Source organism: Bufo bufo, chromosome 9 (genome assembly GCF_905171765.1).
Source record: "Bufo bufo chromosome 9, aBufBuf1.1, whole genome shotgun sequence".
NCBI classification, from domain to species: domain Eukaryota; kingdom Metazoa; phylum Chordata; class Amphibia; order Anura; family Bufonidae; genus Bufo; species Bufo bufo.
In genome coordinates this window covers 3124430-3151132 of record NC_053397.1, presented here as the reverse complement: position 1 = coordinate 3151132, position 26703 = coordinate 3124430, and the positions used below count along the sequence as shown (strand labels likewise).

General features: G+C 54.1%; 1 protein-coding gene across 3 annotated transcripts; it reads left to right on the top strand.

Annotated features, from left to right (window-relative positions):
• Nucleotides 1-220: 220 nt before the first annotated feature.
• LOC120978648 (RNA-binding protein 5) lies at nucleotides 221-13146 on the top strand. Of its 3 annotated transcripts, none has more exons than XM_040406912.1 (24): nucleotides 221-354; nucleotides 1417-1489; nucleotides 5350-5515; nucleotides 5590-5748; nucleotides 5861-5930; nucleotides 6454-6527; nucleotides 7780-7863; nucleotides 7959-8019; nucleotides 8115-8180; nucleotides 8334-8494; nucleotides 8577-8674; nucleotides 9611-9698; nucleotides 9821-9895; nucleotides 9972-10121; nucleotides 10274-10379; nucleotides 10466-10557; nucleotides 10646-10828; nucleotides 10914-11060; nucleotides 11132-11209; nucleotides 11291-11473; nucleotides 11558-11632; nucleotides 12334-12431; nucleotides 12512-12641; nucleotides 12731-13146. In XM_040406912.1, the coding sequence occupies exons 2-24, from the start codon at nucleotides 1473-1475 to the stop codon at nucleotides 12854-12856; spliced, it is 2487 nt and encodes an 828-aa protein (XP_040262846.1). In that variant the 5' UTR covers nucleotides 221-354; nucleotides 1417-1472; the 3' UTR covers nucleotides 12857-13146. The 3 variants fall into 3 exon arrangements, with proteins under 3 accessions (XP_040262846.1, XP_040262845.1, XP_040262847.1); XM_040406911.1 differs by having other exon boundaries at nucleotides 8316-8494; XM_040406913.1 differs by lacking the exons at nucleotides 221-354; nucleotides 1417-1489; nucleotides 5350-5515; nucleotides 5590-5748; nucleotides 5861-5930 and having other exon boundaries at nucleotides 6170-7863; nucleotides 8316-8494.
• Nucleotides 13147-26703: the final 13557 nt, after the last annotated feature.

Below are 26703 nucleotides of genomic sequence, written 5' to 3'. Positions count from 1 at the left end.
AGCAGCTGAGGTATCAGGAGCAAGGCTGTGCGCCCGGGGTTCGTGATAATCTCATATTACAGATGCATCGGACCTTTAGGTTCTATCAGCCAGCGCTCATCCGGTGGCCCCTGCTGTGATGAGGGCCCGGACGCCATCACACCCCAGAAGACTACATCTCCCACAACTCCCCGCGGCGGACACGTGGCTTCGCCACTATTTGCTGGGAGAAGAGGCGCATGCGCATTCGGCGTGGAAGCTTCCAGGCGCTGAGCTGTGCGCGAAGCATTCTGGGCAGGAGACGGGTGGAACTGCCGCCATTTCGTGCAGACTGTGAGAAGTGAGAAGACGCTGCGCCAGAGTGGCGGCCTGACGGTGAGTGCGAGGCCGGGGGCGATGGCGGGAAGGAAAAGAGCGGGGGGCGGCGTCTTCTGAGGCGGAGGGGTACGGGGGCGGCGTCTTCTGAGGCGGAGGGGTACGGGGGGGGGGGGGGGCGTCTTCTGAGGCGGAGGGGTACAGGGGGGGGGGCGGCGTCTTCTGAGGCGGAGGGGTACAGGGGGGGGGGCGGCGTCTTCTGAGGCGGAGGGGTACAGGGGGGGGTGGCGGCGTCTTCTGAGGCGGAGGGGTACGGGGGGGGGGCGGCGTCTTCTGAGGCGGAGGGGTACGGGGGGGGGGCGGCGTCTTCTGAGGCGGAGGGGTACGGGGGGGGCGGCGTCTTCTGAGGCGGAGGGGTACGGGGGGGGGGCGGCGTCTTCTGAGGCGGAGGGGTACAGGGGGGGGCGGCGTCTTCTGAGGCGGAGGGGTACAGGGGGGGGGCGGCGTCTTCTGAGACGGGGGGGGCGGCGTCTTGTGAGGCGGAGGGGTACGGGGGGCGGCGTCTTGTGAGGCGGAGGGGTACGGGGGGCGGCGTCTTGTGAGGCGGAGGGGTACGGGGGGCGGCGTCTTGAGGCGGAGGGGTACGGGGGGCGGCGTCTTGTGAGGCGGAGGGGTACGGGGGGGGGGCGGCGTCTTCTGAGGCGGAGGGGTACGGCGGAGGGGTATGGGGGGGGGGCGGCGTCTTGTGAGGCGGAGGGGTACGGGGGGGGCGGCGTCTTGTGAGGCGGAGGGGTACGGCGGAGGGGTATGGGGGGGGGCGGCGTCTTGTGAGGCGGAGGGGTACGGGGGGGGGCGCCGTCTTGTGAGGCGGAGGGGTACGGGGGGCGGCGTCTTGTGAGGCGGAGGGGTACGGGGGGCGGCGTCTTGTGAGGCGGAGGGGTACGGGGGGCGGCGTCTTGTGAGGCGGAGGGCGCTCGCTCCTACAGGCGGTCCGGCAGTGTGCGTCCGTACCGTGGGCGCTGCCCTGCTGGTAGATAGGCGCGCTGTGCAGGGGGGAGGGGGGTCGGACCAGAAGCCGTTGACTTTAGAACTGACCGGGGTCCTCTTGTGTTTCCTCTTCAGTCTCATCAGCCATTCCAGCCTTCAGAGGATCCGGTGTGAACGCCTGGGGGCCAGACATGGGCTCCGATAAGCGGTAAGACGGGCACCGCTGTGCAGCAGATGTGTCCATGGGTTTTGTCTCAGGACTGCAGAAAATATCAGCTGTTTAACCTCTTAAAGGGGTCCTCTGACCTCAGCAAATAGCATTTATGTAGAGAAAGTGAACACAAGGCTCTTCCTAATGTATTGTCATTCTCCATGTTGCTTCCTTTTCTGCTTTATTCATTTTTCCATCACGTTATAAACGGCTCGTTTCCGCGGTTACGTACGGCCACCCTGCAATCCATTAACGGTGGTCGTGCTTTTATACTAAAGGGAAAACCCGTGAGCTCCTCTGGAGAGCGAGATGGTGTCTGCACTGGTGCCTGAGAGCGCTCCCACGGTTTTGATCTCCAGAGAGGTTTTTTTCTATAGCATGACCACCGTTGCTGGATTACAGGGTGGTCGTAACCATGGAAACGAGCTGTGTATAATGTGTTGGAGAAATGAATGAAGCAATATGGAGAATCCCAATACATTAGGAAGAGCCTGGTATTAACGCTCTACATCAGGGATCGGCAATCTTTGGCACTCGAGCTGCTGTGAAACTACAACTCCCAGCATGTCTAACTCCCATAGAAGTAAAGGGAGCATTCTGGGAGTTGTAGTTTCTGGAGGTAAGGAAGTTGCTGAGATCAGACAACTCCTGCTTAAACTCTTCACATCTCAGGCTTGGTAGCTGGCGTGTCTGGTGGTTTCAAGTTATAGGGGTTGTCTCCTCATAGACAATGGGCGGGCAATCGCTAGGATATGCCCCCATTGTCTTATAGGTGCGGGGCCCACTGGCGGGACCATGGGGGCATATCCTTCATGTCACCCATAGACTGTAAAAATCCTATGGGCGGTTGTTTATCTCTGGACGTTTTAGAACGTCCATTCAGTGATGGCAGCTGCAGAGCGGGGGGGGGGCGCTGTCAGTGAGCGAGAAGGCAGGGACCGTTCCCAGCTGTCCCTGCCTTCTAGAGCGAGGCCGTACAGCCCCAGTTACAAGAGAAATCAATAGTGGGGGGGAAAGTGACGTTAAATGTCCCCCAGAGGTCGTGTATGACCTTATCGGGGAGGCAAAATGTAAAATAAGTTTCACATGTTAAAAAAAAAAAAAAAAAATCCCAAGTAAGGAATTATAAAAAAAAAATGTTAAATGGAAAAAATTAATAAAATAGACATATTTTGGTATTGCCGCGTCTGACGGCCGGCTCTATAAATATCACATGATCCACCCTGTCCGATGGACACCATAAAAAAAAAAAATGTCAGCCATTTTTTTGTCACCTTGCATCACAAAAAGTGCAACACCAAGTGATCAAAAAGGCGTATGTCCCACAAAATGGTACCAATAAAACCGTCACCTTATCCCGTAAAAAATGAGCCCCTACATAAGAATATCGCTCAAAAAATAACTATAGCTCTCAGAACATAGAGACATGAAAAGATTTTTTTTGTTTCAAAAATACTATTATTGTGTTAAAGTGAAATAAATAAGAAAAAGTAGACATATTGGGTATTGACTAGAGATGAGCGAACTTCTGTTTTAAGTTCTGCGTCTAAAGTTCGGCTTCCAGTTATTGATTCCGCTACCATGGACCACAACGGAATTCGGAATCCATATCGGGATCCTCCGCTAACCGGACGCCGAACTTAAAACAGAAGTTCGCTCATCTCTAGTATTGACGCGTCCGTAACGATCTGCTCTATACACCCCTTAGGTAAACGCTGTTAAAGTAAATAAATAAAAACTGTGCTAAAACAACCAAATTTTTTGGTCACCTTGCCCCATAAAGTGTAATAAGTAATGATCAAAAAATCACATGTACCCAAAAATAGTAGCAATAAAAACATCAACTCTTCCTGCAAAAAACGAGCTCCTGCACAAGACGATCGGCAAAAAAATATGGCGAAAATGCAGACACTAACATTTTTTCAAAAATGCTTTATGTAAAACTGAAACAAAGTAGACATTTGATATCACCGCGTCCGTAACAACCGGCTCTATAAAAATAGCGCATGATCTACCCTGTCAGATGAATGTTATAAAAATAAAAACGGGGCCAAAACAGCCATTTACAAAATGATGCCAACATAAAGTAGACATATGGGGAATGTTAAAGGGTCTCTACCACCAGTAATACTGTTCTGTAGCGGACTGATATAGCGATGCGCCAATGTCAGCACTACGTAAGTGTGTTTCTAACATTAGTCCCGGAAGCCGTTTTTGAACAATAAGCACTTTTATTATATGCTAATGAGCCTCTAGGTGCTATGTGGGCGTAAAATCAGCACCTAGAGGCTCCGTCCACTCGCCCATTATCCCGCCCAGGTCCCCTGTTCTGCCCGCCCTGCTCCTCTTGATTGATGTGACGGTCCACCGCATCATTGACGAAATCCTGCGCCGTTCACTTCTGTCTTCGCAGGGATTTCATCAATGATGCGTTGGACCGTGGCATCAATCAAGAAGAGCGGGGCGGGATGAACAGAGGACCTGGGCGGGATAATGGGTGAGTGGACGAAGCCTCTAGGTGCTGATTTTACGCCCATATAGCACCTAGAGGCTCATTAGCATATAATAAAAGTGCATTCTTTACAAAAACGGCTTCCGGGACTAATGTTAGAAACACACTGTTATGTAGTGCTGACATTGGCGCATCGCTATATCAGTATATCTGGTGGTAGAAACCCTTTAAGTAATAAATATTTTATGAGGTATCACTTTAAAAAACTTTGAAAATTGCGACTTTCAAAATTTATAGTAAATTTGGGATTTTTTTTTATAAAGGTGAAATGTATTGACTGTCATGAAGTACAATCTCTGAACGGCCTGGATAAATAAGTGTTCTAAAGCTACTACCACATAAAGTGACACAGGTCAGATTTGCAATATTAGGCCTGGTCACGAAGGGGGCAGGTGGCCCGGATGTGAAGTGGTTAAGCCCTATCCACAGAATAGGAGCGGTTAGATCGGTGGGGGTCCTTCTGCTGAAACCAGGGGCTCTGTACCCCTTGCGGCCCCCCTGATATGAACAGAGCAGCCAGTCAGGCATGTGTGCAGCCACTCCATAAATTTCTATGGCAGAGTGCTATCTTCAAACAACCGGAATACCCCTTTAAACAGCCCCCCTTCAGCTGGCTGTGATCTCGGGGACAAGGGGGGAGCGTCATTTACTCCACACAGTGAACCCCTAAAACGAAGTCCCAATTTGCTTACTAGAAAAGTTTCCTACAGCGAAACTGTGTGAAAGATAAGTTATGGGGGAAGTGTCCTTAAAGAGGACCTTTCACCGATTCTTACCCTATGAACTAACTATACAGACATGTAGAGCGGCGCCCGGGGATCTCACTGCACTTACTATTATCCCCGGGCGCCGCTCCGTTCTCCCGCTATGTCCTCCGGTATCTCCGTTCCCTAAGTTATGGTAGGCGGAGTCTGCCCTAGCGCTGGCCAATCGCATTGCAGAGCTCACAGCCTGGGAGAAAATAACCTCCCAGGCTGTGAGCTCTGCGCTGCGATTGGCCAGCGCTAGAGCAGAACAAGGGCAGACTCCGCCTACCATAACTTAGTGAGCGGAGATACCGGAGGGCATAGCGGGAGAACGGAGCGGGGCCCGGGGATAATAGTAAGTGCAGTGAGATCCCCGGGCGCCGCTCTACATGTATGTATAGTTAGTTCATAGGGTAAGAATCGGTGAAAGGTCCTCTTTAAAGGGGTCCTCTGACTTCAGCTCGTGGCATTTATCATGTAGATGCAGTTAATACCAGGCCCTTCATGTGGGGTCGGAGAACATAACCCAGAATCTGAGCTGGTGTCAGTTCTGTGCCGGTTACAGGTGGAGAATGTCGTTTTACACTCGTGTCTTGCAGTGTGAGTCGCAGCGAGCGGAGCGGGAGATACGGGTCTGCATTCGATAGAGATGATCGTGATGACAGAGTGTCCAGACCCCGGCGCAGAGACTCCAACGAGTACAAAAGATATCGGGACGACCGTGATGATCGATACGACGATTACAGAGACTATGACAGTCCTGATGTAAGTGCCACATGATCATCGCTGCCTTCACGTGTCCCTGTCCGGCAGCGTCTAACAACCTCTGCTCCTTCCAGCGAGATCGTGAGAGGAGGAACAGCGACCGCTCCGAGGACGGTTACCATTCAGACGGCGACTACATGGACCACGACTATCGCAATGATTACTATATGGATGAGAAGGAGAGCAAGACCATCATGCTGCGAGGCCTCCCTATAAACATTAGCGAGAGTGATGTGAGTCCTGTCCACTGTCCCAGGGGTACGGGCTGCCGTGGATGGCAGCAGGGGACGTGTGATCTGATATACTGCCTCTGTGCTGGAATAATACACAACTGCCTTTCTTTAGATCCGAGAATTGGTGGAGTCCTTTGAAGGCCCTCAGCCTGCGGACGTGAGGCTGATGAAGAGAAAGACAGGTGAGGTTCTATCCGGCGTGACGTGGTGCGCTCCCACTCGTCCTGCGTTCCCACCCTTTGAGATCGCTTTCCCCTGGGGACTAGCCCCCTCTTCACTCCCCATACACCATCAGGTACGGACTTGCCATGGCTAAGGAACCTCTCTTGTTTAGACCTTTGTATATTCTGCATCATTTCTTTGTGTGGGTTTGGTAAGTAGATGTGTTGGGATATAATGTCTTCCGCATGAACTGTTCACCATCCTTATGTCTGCTGAGAACCTCCGGCCTGGCAGCTTTGTCTTCAGCATGCGGGCTGCTGCCTTATATTAGCCCCTCAGTCCCGGTGGTGAAATGTGTAGTTCTAGAGGTTCCTTTTCATGGCAATCCACATAAAACAGGTAACAGGACTGCACCCATGGAGGCCATGCCATAAAGCACTGCTAGAACCATGGGCTTTGTCAGTTGGAGAGATGCAGCTGTGTTTTCTGTAAAAGGAAGTGACTAACACTAGTATCCCGTCTATATCTGAATGCTGTCTCTAGGTTTAAGCCGCGGTTTCGCCTTCGTGGAGTTTTATCACTTGCAAGATGCTACCAGCTGGATGGAAGCCAATCAGGTTGCTTCACTCGCCAAGTCTAGAATACTCCTGAGAAATGGCACATGACATATGTCTGTAACCGAGATCGAAAAGCAGAGCGAGGATGGGGGGAGGGGGTGAAGGGAGAGAGGCGTTCAGGTTCCAGGTGATCATGAGGGTCAAGCTCTCTGTGTACATTAAAGCTCTGCTGTGGGAATATTGGCCGTCAGTGTGCACTTACCTCCAAGCAGATGAGTTACAAGTGTCACAGCCTTTCATTAAGGTTATCAGAATGGGGACCAGGCTGCCATATAGTAGTTTTCGCTCACGTTCTAGCAGCCGCTCCTAAATTTTACTTGACCTCTTGACTGCCTTAGTGTGCACCCCTCGATGTCCTGTGGGTGAGCAGCTCTTTAATGTAGGCAGAGTGCACCCAGTGTATGTCTGCAGGTCCCCCCTCTCCCTGGGTTACTGCTGAGTACATCTGACAGACACATGTATGTAATAACTCCACATGGGCAGCTCAGCTCCTAATGCACCGCTGGCTGCCGCTCCGTGGGCTCAGTCATATTCCGCTTAGTTATGGATGTGACTGGAGCCAGACGCTCAGAGGTTATTGATAGCTCCCTCCCTGCTTCCTATAGAAGAGCTTGCAGGAGAGGTTAAGCGCTGGGTAATTGGAGCCGGGATCAGCCACCTATTTCACAGCTCTACTTTAAACCCATCTGTTCATCAAGAACTCGCAGAAAGAAAAAATACCCTGAGAAGTCCCTTTCTCCAGTCCCTATATTGAAGCGTGACTCCAGGTGGGGAGGAGTGGGGAGGGTGCTGCCTCTGCTACAGCAATGGTATTTGTTCATGGCTTCCTCATCTTAACCCTTCCCTTGCCAGAAGAGGTCGCATAGTTCACCCTGTGGCTTTGAGAAGTGGTTAGGCCATGAGGGGGCCACCTCTGATAATCACCTGTATTTACAGAGCCTCGCTAAGATGCCATACTCAGAGATTGGCAATACTGCGTGCAGTATTAAGACCTTCATCTTTCTGGAGCCCCCAGGCCCTTGACTTTACCTGCACCCCACTCTTTCTGTTTCTTCCATCGGCAGCTCTGTGCGCCTCTGATCCCTTTTCTCTATCCACCCCTCGTGTGGGGGCTGGCAAAGCATTTAGTTGGCTGTGGGTGGTCCTTCCCCACTTTGCCGTCCATTTTAGTCGGGAGCTCATTCCCCTCCGGATAGACGTCAGCTTGTCATGATGCCGGCAATAACTGGACCCTTTTTTTATGTTCTTGCAGAAGAAGCTGGTGATCCAGGGGAAGACCATCGCTATGCATTACAGCAATCCCCGCCCCAAGTTTGAGGACTGGCTGTGTAATAAGGTGAGGGTACGGATTGGGTGCTGAAGAATGGGGGGGGGGGGGAGGGGGTCGTCAACTGAGCAGAAAGCATTAAATGCAAAGCTCTGGTTTTATAGTGTGGTCTCTACAACTTTCGAAGACGACTAAAATGCTTCCGCTGTGGCGCAGCCAAGACTGGTGAGTATGCCATGCTTGTTCAGCTTCATGACTGCTGATATGATGCCGTTCACACTGATGCAGACTCTAAAGCTGCTGCTTTTGTGTTCCTCCAGAATCTGATGTGGACGCACCTTCTGGAGCCTCAGATGCTCCGCAGTCGGCTGATTACTACAGTGACAGTAAGTGTTTCTAATGCTTAAACGTAAAATCCAACATTTGGGGGGATCACATGGGAATCTTGACTGCAGAAGGGTGTGCTTAGTCTGCTCTAGAGGTCGCCACACTTTACAAACAACTGGGTGTAACCTTATTAGGTGGCTATGTATCCTCAGCCATTATCCTGCGTAACATCGGGCCGCACACGGTGGTGGATTCCATCCTGGCTGCGCTGGCTCCTTATGTGTCACTGGTGGTGAGCAACATCCGGCTTATCAAAGACAAGCAGACCCAGCAAAACCGAGGCTTTGCTTTTGTACAGCTGCCCTCCGCTCTGGTAAGTGACTCCGCGTTTTCTCACTGTAAAAATGGCATCTCTACGCCACGCAGAGGATAACGCCTCAATTCTTCTCCTACAGGAAGCGTCGCAGCTGCTGCAGATTCTCCAGACTCTTCATCCTCCTCTCAAAATTGATGGGAAAATAATTGGAGTAGATTTTGCCAAGAATGCTAGAAAGTGAGTGTGACTATATCTAGAGGAGCCGATCACCTCATGAGACATGGATGAGACGTGTATCATCCCCTCTGTCTGCACTGTACCTGCACGACTTTGGGGGCTGCCTACACAGAGTCCTCCCCTTAATGTAGAATGATTTCTGGCCGTGGTTTGGGACTGACCTGCAAGGCATGATTTCTGCAGCCAGCCTCATCGATCCCATTAGCTGTACCGTTATTTCACTCCTCCCTCCATATTGCAAGCCTGATATCTGCTGGTGTGGCGGTGGTTTCCGTGTCCTAGGACAGGTCTTAATCAGGGTGTATGTTCTGTCTGGTAGGGAGGGGTTCTTCACCTGGTGCTGGCCTCCTTTTCTTCCCCCGACCTCTCTTGGAGGTTATGCTGGAAGTATTTACTACTAGTCGTCACAGATTTTATGGTTCACTGATGAAATTGTATGGTGTGAATAAGGTGACATTGTGAGGGGCCTCCTTGTGTGCGTCTATACCGTCTGACAACAGACCATCTGGTATTAACGGAATAATTCAACCCTCCCCAATCCCCCACACTTTTATATAATGGCCCAATGGGGAAAAAAACGCTAAGGTCTCGAACGAGTGTTTTCAGTGCGCGGTTTTTAAATTATAAGTCTCTGGGATGAATCCCATCCGTGTCTGAGCTGACAATCTCACAGCAGGGCCTTTCGTTTATTTTCATGGATGATGAGAGAGAATACACGGACTGTGATATCTATGTAATGTATGCATAAGCCACGTTTAGTAAAATGTGTGGAATGACTGAGACGTGGATGGTGCAGCTCTTGTCGTCTCCTGTCTTGGATCTACTTTAGAGGTTGTGGCTTTGCTCCAGGTTACAGATGCCCGATCGTCACTAAGCCTCCAGTGGATCCCGTGCCGCAGTGTATACCGTTATAATACTGTCCCTTCTGCTTTGCAGGGATCTAGTACTGCCAGATGGAAACCGGGTTAGCGCCTTCTCAGTAGCGAGCACAGCCATTGCAGCTGCTCAGTGGTCGTCCACACAGGTAGGTGTCAGCCGGGGTCTTGTCTGTCCGCTGCTTAGTCGCTAGCACTGAGCGATCTGTATATTCTGCTGTGCTGCAAGAGGCAGTTTATAATTCTCAGTTTTTTCTTTGCTTTTTTTTAGGCTCAGCAAAGCGGGGATAGTGCGGAATATGGATACGCTCAGCAAGGGCAGGAAGGCTATGCATCTTATGGACAGGTAGCTATAGCTCGCGTCGGTGAGTTCCCTCTGTAGGGCATCCTAAGACTAATAATACTCCTGTTTGTCTTCCTAGTACTCCCAGGAGTATCAGCAGGTGTACGCGTCTCCGACTGGTGGAGCAGAGCAGGGAGCAGCTGCCTCAGCAGAAGGAAGCACGCCAGCAGCCAGCACTGCCGCAGTAGTGTGTCAGAGTCCACAGCTCTACCAGCAGCCGGGGTCTCCGGTAAGTGAGGAGTAAACCTTCCTTAGTGGCCCCTGACTGCTCCAGTGTTTAATGGGCTCTTCTCTGCTGTATCTAATGATCAGACAATGAAGCAGCAGCCAGAAAGTGTCGGCACTGACCTACATGATCAATGTGGTATCTGTTCTTTCTAGACCCAGCCAGGCACCAGCGCTACTACCAGCACAGCCTCCACCTCCTCTGCCACTACAGAAGAAACCTCTGCCACTCCTAACTCCATAATCCCGGGTGTGAAATACGGTATGTGCCCTGTGGTTCTGAATCTTTCCTGCCCAGACTTCCTGGTCAGAGCTCCTTCTAATGGGCTGTAACCTTGTGTTTGGCAGCTGTTCCCGACACATCCACGTACCAGTATGACGAATCGTCAGGATACTACTATGACCCTCAGACTGGTCTTTACTATGATCCCAACTCTCAGGTACTGTTCGTGCCGTTGAAAGGACCTGTCTTTAACTGAGGCATAATATCTACGGTGTCCTTTACATTTCCTCTAACTCTCTCCGTAGTATTACTACAACTCTGCAACCCAGCAATACCTGTACTGGGATGGTGAGAAACAGACGTACCTACCTGCAGTAGATGGTACAGCACAGGGCACAGCACCGACAAATGGGACTGCATCCTCTACAGCAAATAGCAAGGAAAGCAAGGAGAAGAAAGAAAAACCAAAAAGCAAGACTGCCCAGCAGGTATACCTGCCTGACCAGACTGTCCTGCCACCCTCACCCATAAGCTCATTGTAAGGCCCTCATAAGTTTTGTTTTTCACCTTCAGATTGCTAAAGATATGGAGCGTTGGGCAAAGAGCTTGAATAAGCAGAAGGAAAATTTTAAGAACAGCTTCCAGCCCCTGAGTGCCCGGGACGAGGAGCGGAAGGAGTCCGCAGCTGCAGATGCAGGATTTGCCTTGTTTGAGAAGAAGGTGCGTGTTCTGCTTTCCTGGCTGTTCCGGCTGCTGTGTCCCCCGATCTAAACGGTTTCATCTCTCTGCAGCAAGGAGCGTTACTGGAGAGGCAGATTCTGCCAGACATGATGATGTTGGTTAACACGGAGGAGGAGAGGCCGCCCAAGGTGAGGAGGAGGAGAGAGCGAGGCCCCTTTACTGCTTCTTCTCTGGGCTGCTCAGTCTGTTAATGCCTTTTTTTTGCGCAGAGAGCGCTGGTTGCAGCGTACAGCGGTGACAGTGACAACGAAGACGAGGCCGATCGGCTGCAGGGGATGCTGGATGAGGAGAAACTAACAGATTGGAAGAAGTTGGCGTGCTTACTGTGTCGCAGGCAATTTCCAAACAAAGACGCCCTGACGAGACACCAGCAGCTGTCAGACCTGCACAAGGTGAGTCCAGGTTCCCTCCATCTTCTGGGATTTACTGAGCGACTCCACATTGTGTCCAGTGATAACGCCGCCACTTTCTTACAGCAAAACCTTGATGTGTATAGAAGGTCCCGGCTCTCCGATCAAGATCTGGAAGCCCTGGAGCTGCAGGAGAGGGAGGTGAGTGTGTTGTGGATTTCCGGTTTTGGGATCCAACAGAGGATCTCGAAACTGATCAGGATGCATTCCTTGCGTTTTGGACCGGACACAAAACCACTGCAAGCTGCAGTTGTGTCCGGTCTGCGAAATGGAACAAACCACATCAAAATCAATGTAAGGGCTTATGCACACGACCGTATGTATTTTATGGTCTGCAAAAAATATGGATGACATCCGTGTGCATTCCAGTCCTATCCTTGTCGGTAATGTGGACAATAATAGGACATGTTTTATCCTTTTGTGGAACGGACATACGGAAACTGAATGCACACAGAGGAACTTCTGGGTTTTTTGTGGACCCATTGAATTGAATGGATCCGCATACGGTCCGCAAAAAAAGCGAACACAGAAAGAAAATATGTTCGTGTGCATAAGCCCCGAGTTGGTGGTGCAGGTTCCGTGGATCCAGCGCCTATTGACTTATGATTTTCATGCCTGATCCGGCCAAAACGGATCCATCCAGATGTACTTAATGGATCGGATCCGTCTTAATTCCGGTTTTAAGATTCACTGCTGGATCTCAAAACTGGAAAGACACAACGCAAGTGTGAAACAGGCCTAACTCCTCTTATGAAGCCGTGCAAGATGGGGGAGGGGTGTGACCAAAGCCACATTATCAGTGGGATATTGGCAAATGTTAATTGGGGTGTCCTGTCACGCAGTCAAAATACCGCGACCGAGCAGCAGAGAGGAGGGAGAAATACGGCATCCCGGAGCCACCAGAGCCCAAGCGCAAGAGGCAGTATGATGCTGGCGTAGTGTGAGTGTCTGGAAGTGCGGAGTGTCCCGGAGACTGGCCCCCCCGCCTGGATCCACACTTATTTATTCTGCATTTCACAGGAACTATGAGCAGCCGACGAAGGACGGGATTGATACCAGTAACATCGGCAACAAAATGCTGCAAGCCATGGGCTGGAAGGAGGGATCTGGACTCGGCCGAAAGAGTCAGGGAATCACGGCCCCCATCCAGGTGCGTAAGGAATGGTCCCAGCATTCCCTGCAGGTGCTCCAGTTGGCGCTGCCTTCTACCAGGGTGGTAACTGTCCTGTTTGTTTGCAGGCGCAGGTCAGGATGAGGGGTGCGGGGCTGGGCGCAAAAGGAAGCTCGTATGGAGTCAGCACGTCAGATTCTTACAAGGACGCGGTCAGGAAAGCCATGTTTGCTCGGTTCACGGAGATGGAATGATTGGATGATTAAATATGAACTATTCCTTTTTGGGGGCAGAAGTGGTCAGCAGAGCGGGCAGGACGGTCCCCTCCCCCACAGCTTTGGAGTGGAGTGCCCCCTGTAAATATGTATCATACAACTGTACAGTGTAAATATGTTTTTGTTCTGTGAGACGTTTGGGGTGTGATGGGTCCCCTCGGTGAAGGAGGCTCCTCAGTGACCCAGTATGCCACCTCTTCCTCTTTATACAGGTTTAAATTTGTACATTTTCCTTTTTCCCAAAGAAATAAATTTCGGAGCAAAATCCAGTTGCTGTTTATGGTTCAATCTGCAGAGTGGCCACCAGGTGGCGGTGTAGCTCTGCATGTTTCTTGACTTGTCTGGAGATGCAGAAGAAAGTTGATCTCAGCGATTGGAGCGGTCGGCAGTAATGTCATATTTCCTGTATGAATAACCTGCACAAGCCGCCTCTTGTCCTGGACCCCAGTGCGTAGATGCCCCCCAGGGTCAGTGGAGACCAGAGGGCTGAATGGGGCTCTGAGGACTGTCCTGGAGAAGCTGCGGCCGCCAGAGATGCTCCCGAATCTCCTGATTGATGTCTGAGACCACCCAGCATAGACTGGGGCTGCCCACTAGGTCTCACTAACCAGATCCACTCTTTCTAGTTGTTTTGTTTTTTCTTCTATTTTCTGTATGTGATTTTGGGGGCGACCATCTTAGCTGAGCTGCTGTCGGCAGCCACATGGCAACTTGTAGTCTAGAAATGTTCATTCACTTCTGTGGGAGAGTGTTGTGGGCATGCTCTGCCTAGAGGGCACTGTGCAGGGAGGGGAGCAGATAAACGGTGTGTATCACCTATTGTGAAGGGTGGGTCTTATGTTATCTGTCATTGTAATCCAGCCTGTAATGATGATGAGGTGACTGCGGAGGTGTCAGCCAATTGGAGCTCATCGGCTGGGGTGAAAGCTGCAGGATATCATATGGATAGTGACATGGAAATCACTTGACGTAAAATTGTTTAGAGCTCGATTAACACTTTCTGAACCTCCTCTGTACTCACAGGTGCGGTAGCCGCTAGGTTTGTGCTGTTTCAAACAGGAGACACTGGGGCTAATGTGTGCGATCGATAATGCTGATCGCATACTTTTAACTGTTCTGGTGCCATGGTCAAATGTACCAGATACCATGGCATGGTCACACAGTGCCTCCCCCTTGCTAAGATCAGAGAAGGTGTGCCATTGTAGTAAAAAGCCTAAGCTTGTACAAGGCTTCCAGGCCTATTACTGGTATATTCCAGTGCCGGCCTGCAGATGGCAGCACTGCACCGGAATATACTGAATCTAGTAACACATCCAGTTCGGCCTGTAATCCTGCTAGTTGATCCAGAGGAAGGCAAAAAAAAAAAAACTAAGGTAGAAGCCAATTTTCCCCACTTTAGGGGAATAAAAAATTCCTTCCCGACTCCAATCATGCAATCAGAATAACTCCCTGGATCAACGACCCCTCTCTAGTAGCTATAGCCTGTAATATTATTACACTCCAGAAATACATCCGGGCCCCTCCTGAATTCCTTTATTGTACTCACCGTCACCACCTCCTCAGGCAGGTAAATGGATAAAAAGCCACACCGAATAAAAATGTCAGTCTAATGGGTGCATGTTATAATCACCTAGGGTCTAATGACATCCCTGTTTCCCAGAATTAAAATAAGAAACTTAAAAAATTATATATTAGTAATCGCTGTGTCCGCAAACACCCTGACTATTTAACTATAAATGTATTTATCCCGTATGGTGAACACGTCGCAGAATTTTTTTTCTAAATGGACGATTTGCAGGAGGTTTTCCCCATAGACACAAAGTAACAAAGTTATAGGGGGTCACAATATGGCGATGCAAAGAGTAGTTTTTTTTTTTTACTATAGAAAGCTAGGAGTTATATGGAAAATTGCCTGATCCTAAAGGGGTTAACCAACAGATCATTTTCTGATATCACCTATTGCTCTCCTTGATCAACACTGTGACTACAAAGATATAAGTGACAGGACAAGCAAAATTGCCATTTGTCAGGTCTCCTTTACGGGAAACTTCTGTATGTGACTGATATCAGCTGCTCCTCTTATAACGCTCTAGTACTGAAATAACTAGAGATGAGCGAATTTTATATTTTGAAATTCATTCACGCTTTGTTTTGTGATAAAAGGTGTTCTGCATTATGGATTCCGTTACCACGGACCATGACTCAATTCCATAACGGAATGAATGGCTTTAGAGGCCTTCCGTCACAATAGAAGTCCATGAATTTTCACAAGATAGGCACCCACCAGGGGTGTCTGGAGAGGACAGAGAAGTCAGTAGTCTGCAGGAATAGTGTTCTGGAAGGAGAAGAGAAGTGTACAGGTAGACAGGGGTTTTGAAGAATATAGAAATTCAGGATGAAAATGGGTCTCGAAGGGATAGGAGCAGGAGTCTTGAAGAGATAGAGGACTCTGGAAGGGAGAACAGAGGAGTCAAGAAGAAAACAAAGGAGTCTTAAGGACGGGTCTGGGGGAGGACAGGTGTCTGGAGGGAAGAAAAAGGAGTCTGGAGGAGAACTGAGGTATCTGGAGAGGACAGAGCAGGCTAGTGGAGGACAGAGGCGTCGGGAAGAAGACGGGTCTTGAGAGAGGACTCTTGAAGGGATAACAGGAGTCTGAACGGACAGAGGGATCTGGAGGAGGACAAATATCTGGAAAAGGAAAGGGGGTCTGGAGGAGGACAGAGGGGCCTTGCTTCTGGTGGGGGACAGGAGTCTGGGAAGGGACAGAGGAGTTTGGAGGAGGACGGGGTCTAGAGGGATGACATAAGGACTGGAGGGACGACAGGATCTGGACAGCACAGAGGGGACTGGCGGGATGGAGGAGTATGGTGAGGGGGGCAGAGGGGTCTGGAGGGAGACAGATGATTCTGGAGCGTGATAAAGGAGTCTGGAGGAGAACAGGTATCTGGAGGAGAACAGAGGGGTCTGAAAAGGGACAGAGGAGTCTGGAGGACAACAGAAGGGTCTTTCTTCTGGTGGGGACAGAGGAGCCTTGAGGAGGACATGTATCTGGAGAGGACAGAGAGTTATGGATCGGGGGCAGAGGGGTCTGGATGGAAGAGGACGACAGGGGTCTGGAGGAGAACAGAAGTGTCTGGAGAGGACAGAGGGGTCTGGAGGAGAACAGAGGGGTCTGGAAAGGGCCAAAAAAGTTTGGAGGAGGACAGGGGAGTCTGGAGGAACGGCAGAGGGGTCTGGAGGAAGGACAGAAGAGTATGATGAGGTGTCTGGAGGGGGACATATTTCTGGAGAAGAATACAGGTGTCTGGAGGAGGACAGAGGGGTCTTGCTTCTGGTGGGGACAAGAGTCTGGAGGGAGGACAGAAGGGTATGGATTGGGGGCACAGGGGCCTGTCTGGAGGAGGACAGAAGGGACTGGAGGAAGGACAGAGGAGTCTGGAGGGATACGGAGGTTCTGGAGCGTGATAGGAGGCTGGAGGAGAACAGAGGTATCTGGAAAGGGACAAAAAAGTTTGGAGGAGGACAGAGGGGTCTTGCTTCTGGTGGGGACTGAGGGGTATGGATTGGGGGCAGAGGGGTCTGGAAAGGACAGAGGGGACTGGAGGGAGACAGTTCTGGAGCGTGATAGAGGTGTCTGGAGGACAACAGAGGGGTCTGGAAAGGGCCAAAGTAGTTTGGAGGAGGACGGAAGTCTGGAGGAACAAGAGGGGTTTGGTAGGGGACAGAGGGGTCTTTGGTCTGGGGGGGACAGAGGGGTCTTGGGTCTGGTGGGGGACAGCGGTATCTGGAGAGGACCAGAGGAGGACAGGGGGGTCTGGATGGAGGAGAGGGGTCTTAGGTCTGGTGGGGGACAGGGGAGTCTGGAGGGACGACAGTGGGGTTTGGTGGGGGACAGAGGGATCTGGAGGGGGACAGAGGTGCCTGGAGAAGAATAGAGGAGTCTGCAGGAGAACTGAGGGATCTGGAAAGGGACAGAGGAGTTTGGAGGGGGTCTGGAGGGATGACAAAGGGTGTGGTGGGGGACAGAGGAGTCTGGAGAGGACAGAGTGGTCTGGAGGAGAACAGAAGGGTCTGGCGGGAGGAGAGGGGTCTAGAGGAAAACAGGGGTCTTCCTTCTGGTGGGGGGCAGAGGAGTATAGTGAGGGGCCTGAAGGGGGACAGGTGTCTGGAGAAGAATAGAGGAGTCTCGAGGACAGAGGGGTCTGGAGAAGAATAGAGGTTGCTGGAGGGAGGACAGAGGGGTATGGATTAGAGGCAGAGGGTTCTGGATGGAGGAGAGGGGTCCAGAGGAGGACAGAAGGGACTGGAGGAGGACAGAGGGTCTGGAGGGATGACATGATCTGGTGGGGGACAGAGGAGTCTGGCGGTAGGAGAGGGGTCTGGAGGAGGACAGAAAGGTCTTGCTTCTGGTGGGGGACAGTGGAGTCTGGCGGTAGGAGAGGAGTCTGGAGGAGGACAGAAAGGAAGGACAGAGGGGGTAGGGATTGGGGGCAGAGGGGTCTGGCGGGAGGACGGTTCTGGAGAAGAACAGAGGGGTATGGATTGGGGCAGAGGGGTATGGATTGGGGCAGAGGGGTATGGATTGGGGCATAGGGGTCTGGATTGAGGAGAGGGGTCTGGATTGAGGACAGGGGTCTGGAGGGAGGACAGAGGGGTCTGGATTGAGGGCAGAGGGGTCTGGAGGAGAACAGGAGTCTTGAGGACAGAGTGGTCTGGTGGGGGACGGGTTTGGAGGGAGGACAGAGGGGTTTGGTGGGGGACAGAGTGGTCTGGATGAGGACAGAGGTATCTGGAGAGGAGTCTGGAGGAGAACAGAGGGTTCTGGAAAGGACCAGAGGAGTTTAGAGAAGGACAGGGGAGTCTGGAGGGACAACAGAGGGGTTTGGTGGGGGACAGAGGGGTCTGGAGGAGGACAGAGTTGTCTGGAGAATAATAGAGGGGTCTTGATGGACAACAGGATCTGGAGGGGGACAGAGTTGTCTGGAGAATAATAGAGGGGTCTTGATGGACAACAGGATCTGGAGGGGGACAGAGTTGTCTGGAGAATAATAGAGGGGTCTTGATGAACAACAGGATCTGGTGGGGGACAGATGAGTCTGGAGGAGAACAGAAGGGTCTGGTGGGAGGAGAGGGGTCTAGAGGAGGACAGAGGGGTCTTGGTTCTGGTGGGGGACAGAGGGTCTGGAGAAGAACAGGATTCTGGAGGAGGGCAGAGGGGTCTGGAGGGATGACATAGCATTTGGTCGAGGAGGACAGAGGGGTCTGGAAAGGACAGAGGTGTTTGGATGGAGGACAGAGGGGTATGGATTAGGGGCACAGGGGTCTGGATGGAGGAGAGGGGGGACAGAGGGGTCTTGCTTCTGGTGGTGGACAAAGGAGTCTGGAGAAGAATAGAGGAGTCTGGAGGAGGACAGATGGGTATGGATTGGGGGCAGAGGGGGTTGGAGGAAGACGGAAGGGTCTTGGATCTGGAGGGGGACAAAGGAGTCTGGAGAGGTCTGGAGAAGAACAGAGGAGTCTGGAGGAGGGCAGAGGGGTATGGAGAGGACATAGGCGTATGGATTGGGGCAGAAGAGTCTGGAGGAGGACAGAGGGGTCTTGGATCTGGAGGGGGACAAAGGAGTCTGGAGAGGACAGAGAGGTCTGGAGAAGAACAGAGGAGTCTGGAGGAGGGCAGAGGGGTATGGATTGGGGCAGAGGAGTCTGGAGGAGGGCATAGGGGTCTGGAGAGGACAGGGGGGGTCTGGAGAAGAACAGGAGTCTGGAGGAGGGCAGAGGGGTCTGGAGGAGGGCAGAGGGGTATGGATTGGGGGCAAAGGGAGGGGTCTGGAGGGGGACAGAGGTGTCTGGAAAAGAATAGAGGAGTTTCGAGGAGGACAGAGTGGTCTGGAGAGGACATAGGGATCTGGAGGAGAACAGGGGTATGGATTGAGGGCAGAGGGGTCTGGAGGGGACATAGGGGTCTGGTGGAGGACAGAGGTATGGATTGGGGGCAGAGGGGTCTGGAGAGGACAGAGGGGTCTGGAGGAGGACAGATGGGTATAGATTGGGGCAGAGGGGTCTGGATTGAGGAGAAGGGTCTGGAGGAGGACAGAGGGGTCTTGGGTCTGAAGGGGGACAAAGGAGTCTGGAGAGGACAGAGGGGTCTGGAGAAGAACAGAGGGGTCTGGAGAAGAACAGAGGGGGACCGAGGGGGTATGGATTAGGGCAGAGGGGTCTGGAGAGGACCGAGGGGGTATGGATTAGGGCAGAGGGGTCTGGAGAGGACAGAGGGGTCTGGAGGAGGGCAGAGGGGTCTGGAGAAGGGCAGAGGGATCTGGAGAGGACAGAGGGGTCTGGAGGAGGGCAGAGGGATCTGGAGAGGGCAGAGGGGGTCTGGAGAGGACAGTGGTCTAGAGGAGGGCAGAGGGGTATGGATTGGGGGCAGAGGGAGGGGTCTGGAGGAGGACAACAGAGGGGTATGGATTGGGGGCAGATGGGTCTGGAGGGAGGACAAGAGGGGTTTAGAGAGGACAGAGGGGTCTGGAGGAGGGCAGAGGAGTATGGTGAGGGGTCTGGAGGGGGACAGAGGTGTCTGGAGAAGAATAGAGGAGTCTCGAGGAGGACAGAGGGGTCTGGTGGGGGACAGAGGTGTCTGGAGAAGAATAGAGGAGTCTCAAGGAGGACAGAGGGGTCTGGTGAGGGACAGATGAGTCTGGAAAGGACAGAGGGGTATGGATTAGGGGCAGAGGGGTCTGGATGGAGGAGAGGGGTCCAGAGGAGGACAGGTATCTGGAGGAGTACAGAGGAGTCTGGAGGGAGACAGATTAATCTGGAGCGTGATAGAGGAGTCTGGAGGAGAACAGAGGGGTCTGGAAAGGGCCAAAGGAGTTTGGAGGAGGACAGGGAAGTCTGGAGGGATCACAGAGGGGTTTGGTGGGGAACAGAGGGGTTTGGAGGGAGGACAGAGGAATCTGGCGAGAAGACAGGAGTCTGGAGGGAGGACAGAGGGGTCTGGAGGGAGGACAGAGGAGTCTGGAGGGAGGACAGAGGAGTCTGGAGGGAGGACGGAGGGGTCTGGCGGGAAGACGGAGGAGTCTGGAGGGAAGACGGAGGAGTCTGGAGGGACGACAGAGGGGTCTGGAGGGACGACAGAGGGGTCTGGAGGGACGACAGGGGTCTGGAGGGACGACAGGAGTCTGGAGGAACGACAGGGGAGTCTGGAGGAGGACAGAGGTATATAGAAAGAGGACAGAGGAGTTTGGAGGAGAAAAGAGGGGTCTGGAGGAGGACAGGTGTATCTGGAGAGGAGTCTGGAGGAGAACAGAGGGTTCTGGAAAGGACCAGAGGAGTTTCGAGGAGGACAGGGGAGTCTGGAGGGACAACAGAGGGGTCTGGAGGGGGACAGAGTTGTCTGGAGAATAATAGAGGTGTCTGGAGGGTCAACAGGATCTGGTGGGGGACAGAGGAGTCTGGAGGAGAAGGGTCTGGTGGGAGGAGAAGGGTCTGGTGGGAGGAGAGGGGTCTGGAGGGAGGACAGAGGAGTCTGGAGGGAGGACAGAGGAGTCTGGAGGGAGGACAGAGGGGTCTGGCGGGAAGACGGAGGAGTCTGGAGGAGAAGGGTCTGGTGGGAGGAGAGGGGTCTGGAGGAGGGCAGAGGGGTCTGGAGGGAGGACAGAGGAGTCTGGAGGGAGGACAGAGGAGTCTGGAGGGAGGACAGAGGAGTCTGGAGGGAGGACAGAGGAGTCTGGAGGGAGGACAGAGGAGTCTGGAGGGAGGACAGAGGGGTCTGGAGGGAGGACGGAGGGGTCTGGCGGGAAGACGGAGGAGTCTGGAGGAGGACAGAGGGGTCTGGCGGGAAGACGGGTCTGGAGGGGCGGGAAGACGGGTCTGGAAGGACGACAGAGGGGTCTGGAGGGACGACAGAGGGGTCTGGAGGGGTCTGGAGGGACGACAGAGGGGTCTGGAGGGACGACAGAGGAGTCTGGAGGGACGACAGGAGTCTGGAGGAACGACAGGGGAGTCTGGAGGAGGACAGAGGTATATAGAAAGAGGACAGAGGAGTTTGGAGGAGGAAAGAGGAGTCTGGAGGAGAACAGAGGGTTCTGGAAAGGACCAGAGGAGTTTCGAGGAGGACAGGGGAGTCTGGAGGGACAACAGAGGGGTCTGGAGGGGGACAGAGTTGTCTGGAGAATAATAGAGGTGTCTGGAGGGTCAACAGGATCTGGTGGGGGACAGAGGAGTCTGGAGGAGAAGGGTCTGGTGGGAGGAGAAGGGTCTGGTGGGAGGAGAGGGGTCTGGAGGAGGGCAGAGGGGTCTGGAGAGGACATAGGGGTCTGGAGGAGGACAGGGGTATGGATTGGGGGCAGAGGGGTCTGGAGAAGAACAGAGGAGTCTGGAGGAGGACAGAGGGGTATGGATTGGGGGCAGAGGGGTCTGGAGAGGACAGAGGGGTATGGATTGGGGCAGAAGGGTCTGGATTGAGGACAGAGGGGTATGGATTGAGGACAGAGGGGTCTGGAGGGAGGACAGAGGGGTCTGGATTGAGGACAGGGGTCTGGAGGAGAACAGGAGTCTTGAGGAGGACAGAGGGGTCTGGTGGGGGACAGGGGTTTGGAGGGAGGACAGAGGGGTATGGATTAGGGGCAGAGGGGTCTGGATGGAGGAGAGGGGTCTGGAGGAGGACAGAAGGGGCTGGAGGAGGACCGGTATCTGGAGAGGACAGAGGAGACTGGAGGGAGGACAGAAGGGTCTGGAGGAGAACAGAGGAGTCTGGAGGGAGACAGAGGATTCTGGAGTGTGATAGAGGAGTCTGGAGGAGAACAGCGGGTCTGGAAATGGCCAAAGGAGTTTGGAGGAGGACAGGGAAGTCTGGAGGGATGACAGAGGGGTTTGGTGGGGGACAGAGGGGTCTGGATGAGAACAGAGGTATCTGGAGGAGGAAAGAGGGGTCTGCAGGAGGACAGAGGTATCTGGAGAGGAGTCTGGAGGAGAACAGAGGGTTCTGGAAAGGACCAGAGGAGTTTAGAGAAGGACAGGGGAGTCTGGAGGGACAACAGAGGGGTTTGGTGGGGGACAGAGGGGTCTGGAGGGGGACAGAGTTGTCTGGAGAATAATAGAGGGGTCTTGATGGACAACAGGATCTGGTGGGGGACAGATGAGTCTGGAGGAGAACAGAAGGGTCTGGTGGGAGGAGAGGGGTCTAGAGGACAGAGGGGTCTTGGTTCTGGTGGGGGACAGAGGGTCTGGAGAAGAACAGGATTCTGGAGGAGGGCAGAGGGGTCTGGAAAGGACAGAGGTGTTTGGATGGAGGACAGAGGAGTATGGATTAGGGGCACAGGGGTCTGGGTGGAGGAGAGGGGGGACAGAGGGGTCTTGCTTCTGGTGGTGGACAAAGGAGTCTGGAGAAGAATAGAGGAGTCTGGAGAAGAATAGAGGGGTCTGGAGGAGGACAGAGGGGTCTGGAGGAGGACAGATGGGTATGGATTGGGGCAGAGGGGTCTGGAGGAGGACAGAGGGGTCTTTGGTCTGGAGGGGGACAAAGGAGTCTGGAGAGGACAGAGAGGTCTGGAGAAGAACAGAGGAGTCTGGAGGAGGGCAGAGGGGTCTGGAGAGGACATAGGGGTATGGATTGGGGCAGAGGGGTCTGGATGGAGGAGAGGGGGGACAGAGGGGTCTTGCTTCTGGTGGTGTACAAAGGAGTCTGGAGAAGAATAGAGGAGTCTGGAGGAGGGCAGAGGGGTATGGATTGGGGCAGAGGGGTCTGGAGGAGGACAGATGTGTATAGATTGGGGGCAGAGGGGTCTGGATTGAGGAGAAGGGTCTGGAGGAGGACAAAGGAGTCTGGAGAGGACAGAGGGGTCTGGAGAAGAACAGAGGAGTCTGGAGGAGGGCAGAGGGGTATGGATTGGGGGCAGAGGGGTCTGGAGAGGACAGAGGGGTCTGGAGGAGGACCGAGGGGTATGGATTGGGGGCAGAGGGGTCTGGAGAGGACATAGGGGTCTGGAGGAGGAAAAGGGGTATGGATTAGGGCAGAGGGGTCTGGAGAGGGCAGAGGGATCTGGAGAGGGCAGAGGGGTCTGGAGAGGACAGAGGGGTCTGGAGAAGAACAGAGGAGTCTGGAGGAGGACCGAGGGGTATGGATTGGGGGCAGAGGGGTCTGGAGGAGGACAGAGGTATATAGAGGGTGTTTGGAGGAGGACAGGGGTATGGATTGGGGGCAGAGGGGTCTGGAGGGGACATAGGGGTCTGGAGGAGGACAGGGGTATGGATTGGGGGCAGAGGGGTCTGGAGGGGACATAGGGGTCTGGAGGAGGACGGGGTATGGATTGGGGCAGAGGGGTCTGGAGAGGACAGAGGGGTATGGATTGGGGCAGAGGGGTCTGGAGGAGGACAGATGGGTATAGATTGGGGGCAGAGGGGTCTGGATTGAGGAGAAGGGTCTGGAGGAGGACAGAGGGGTCTTGGGTCTGGAGGGGGACAAAGGAGTCTGGAGAGGACAGAGGGGTCTGGAGAAATACAGAGGAGTCTGGAAGAGGACCGAGGGGTATGGATTGGGGGTAGAGGGGTCTGGAGGAGGACAGATGGGTATGGATTGGGGGTAGAGGGGTCTGGAGGAGGACAGATGGGTATGGATTGGGGGCAGAGGGGTCTGGAGGAGGACAAAGGAGTCTAGAGAGGACAGAGAGGTCTGGAGGAGGGCAGATGGGTATGGATTGGGGCAGAGGAGTCTGGTGGAGGGCATAGGGGTCTGGAGGAGGGCATAGGGGTCTGGAGGAGGGCATAGGGGTCTGGAGAGGACAGGGGGGTCTGGAGAAGAACAGGAGTCTGGAGGAGGGCAGAGGGGTCTGGATTGAGGCAGAGGGGTCTGGAGGAGGACAGATGTGTATAGATTGGGGGAAGAGGGGTCTGGATTGAGGAGAAGGGTCTAGAGGAGGACAAAGGAGTCTGGAGAGGACAGAGGGGTCTGGAGAAGAACAGAGGAGTCTGGAGGAGGGCAGAGAGGTATGGATTGGGGGCAGAGGGGTCTGGAGAGGACAGAGGGGTCTGGAGAAGAACAGAGGAGTCTGGAGGAGGACCGAGGGGTATGGATTGGGGGCAGAGGGGTCTGGAGAGGACATAGGGGTCTGGAGGAGGAAAAGGGGTATGGATTAGGGCAGAGGGGTCTGAAGAGGGCAGAGGGGTCTGGAGGAGGACAGAGGAGTCTGGTGGAGGACCGAGGGGTATGGATTGGGGGCAGAGGGGTCTGGAGGAGGACAGAGGTATATAGAGGGTGTCTGGAGGAGGACAGGGGTATGGATTGGGGGCAGAGGGGTCTGGAGGGGACATAGGGGTCTGGAGGAGGACAGGGGTATGGATTGGGGGCAGAGGGGTCTGGAGGGGACATAGGGGTCTGGAGGAGGACGGGGTATGGATTGGGGCAGAGGGGTCTGGAGAGGACAGAGGGGTATGGATTGGGGCAGAGGGGTCTGGAGGAGGACAGATGGGTATAGATTGGGGGCAGAGGGGTCTGGATTGGGGGCAGAGGGGTCTGGAGGGGACATAGGGGTCTGGAGGAGGACAGGGGTATGGATTGGGGGCAGAGGGGTCTGGAGGGGACATAGGGGTCTGGAGGAGGACGGGGTATGGATTGGGGGCAGAGGGGTCTGGAGGAGGACAAAGGAGTCTAGAGAGGACAGAGAGGTCTGGAGGAGGGCAGATGGGTATGGATTGGGGCAGAGGAGTCTGGTGGAGGGCATAGGGGTCTGGAGGAGGGCATAGGGGTCTGGAGAGGACAGGGGGGTCTGGAGAAGAACAGGAGTCTGGAGGAGGGCAGAGGGGTCTGGAGAGGACAGGGGGGTCTGGAGAAGAACAGGAGTCTGGAGGAGGGCAGAGGGGTCTGGATTGAGGCAGAGGGGTCTGGAGGAGGACAGATGTGTATAGATTGGGGGAAGAGGGGTCTGGATTGAGGAGAAGGGTCTAGAGGAGGACAAAGGAGTCTGGAGAGGACAGAGGGGTCTGGAGAAGAACAGAGGAGTCTGGAGGAGGGCAGAGAGGTATGGATTGGGGGCAGAGGGGTCTGGAGAGGACAGAGGGGTCTGGAGAAGAACAGAGGAGTCTGGAGGAGGACCGAGGGGTATGGATTGGGGGCAGAGGGGTCTGGAGAGGACATAGGGGTCTGGAGGAGGAAAAGGGGTATGGATTAGGGCAGAGGGGTCTGAAGAGGGCAGAGGGGTCTGGAGGAGGACAGAGGAGTCTGGAGGAGGACCGAGGGGTATGGATTGGGGGCAGAGGGGTCTGGAGGAGGACAGATGGGTATGGATTGGGGCAGAGGGGTCTGGAGGAGGACAGAGGGGTCTTTGGTCTGGAGAGGACAGAGAGGTCTGGAGAAGAACAGAGGAGTCTGGAGGAGGGCAGAGGGGTCTGGAGAGGACATAGGGGTATGGATTGGGGCAGAGGGGTCTGGATGGAGGAGAGGGGGGACAGAGGGGTCTTGCTTCTGGTGGTGGACAAAGGAGTCTGGAGAAGAATAGAGGAGTCTGGAGGAGGGCAGAGGGGTATGGATTGGGGCAGAGGGGTCTGGAGGAGGACAGATGTGTATAGATTGGGGGCAGAGGGGTCTGGATTGAGGAGAAGGGTCTGGAGGAGGACAAAGGAGTCTGGAGAGGACAGAGGGGTCTGGAGAAGAACAGAGGAGTCTGGAGGAGGGCAGAGGGGTATGGATTGGGGGCAGAGGGGTCTGGAGAGGACAGAGGGGTCTGGAGGAGGACCGAGGGGTATGGATTGGGGGCAGAGGGGTCTGGAGAGGACATAGGGGTCTGGAGGAGGAAAAGGGGTATGGATTAGGGCAGAGGGGTCTGGAGAGGGCAGAGGGATCTGGAGAGGGCAGAGGGATCTGGAGAGGGCAGAGGGGTCTGGAGAGGACAGAGGGGTCTGGAGAAGAACAGAGGTGTCTGGAGGAGGACCGAGGGGTATGGATTGGGGGCAGAGGGGTCTGGAGGAGGACAGAGGTATATAGAGGGTGTTTGGAGGAGGACAGGGGTATGGATTGGGGGCAGAGGGGTCTGGAGGGGACATAGGGGTCTGGAGGAGGACAGGGGTATGGATTGGGGGCAGAGGGGTCTGGAGGGGACATAGGGGTCTGGAGGAGGACGGGGTATGGATTGGGGCAGAGGGGTCTGGAGAGGACAGAGGGGTATGGATTGGGGCAGAGGGGTCTGGAGGAGGACAGATGGGTATAGATTGGGGGCAGAGGGGTCTGGATTGAGGAGAAGGGTCTGGAGGAGGACAGAGGGGTCTTGGGTCTGGAGGGGGACAAAGGAGTCTGGAGAGGACAGAGGGGTCTGGAGAAATACAGAGGAGTCTGGAAGAGGACCGAGGGGTATGGATTGGGGGTAGAGGGGTCTGGAGGAGGACAGATGGGTATGGATTGGGGGTAGAGGGGTCTGGAGGAGGACAGATGGGTATGGATTGGGGGCAGAGGGGTCTGGAGGAGGACAAAGGAGTCTAGAGAGGACAGAGAGGTCTGGAGGAGGGCAGATGGGTATGGATTGGGGCAGAGGAGTCTGGTGGAGGGCATAGGGGTCTGGAGGAGGGCATAGGGGTCTGGAGAGGACAGGGGGGTCTGGAGAAGAACAGGAGTCTGGAGGAGGGCAGAGGGGTCTGGAGGAGGGCATAGGGGTCTGGAGAGGACAGGGGGGTCTGGAGAAGAACAGGAGTCTGGAGGAGGGCAGAGGGGTCTGGATTGAGGCAGAGGGGTCTGGAGGAGGACAGATGTGTATAGATTGGGGGAAGAGGGGTCTGGATTGAGGAGAAGGGTCTAGAGGAGGACAAAGGAGTCTGGAGAGGACAGAGGGGTCTGGAGAAGA

Coding starts and splice junctions, on each gene's coding strand:
- LOC120978648 (XM_040406911.1), top strand. Junction 5,749..5,860: donor TAAACATTAGCGAGAGTGAT/GTGAGTCCTGTC, acceptor GCCTTTCTTTAG/ATCCGAGAATTGGTGGAGTC. Junction 11,474..11,557: donor AGCTGTCAGACCTGCACAAG/GTGAGTCCAGGT, acceptor ACTTTCTTACAG/CAAAACCTTGATGTGTATAG.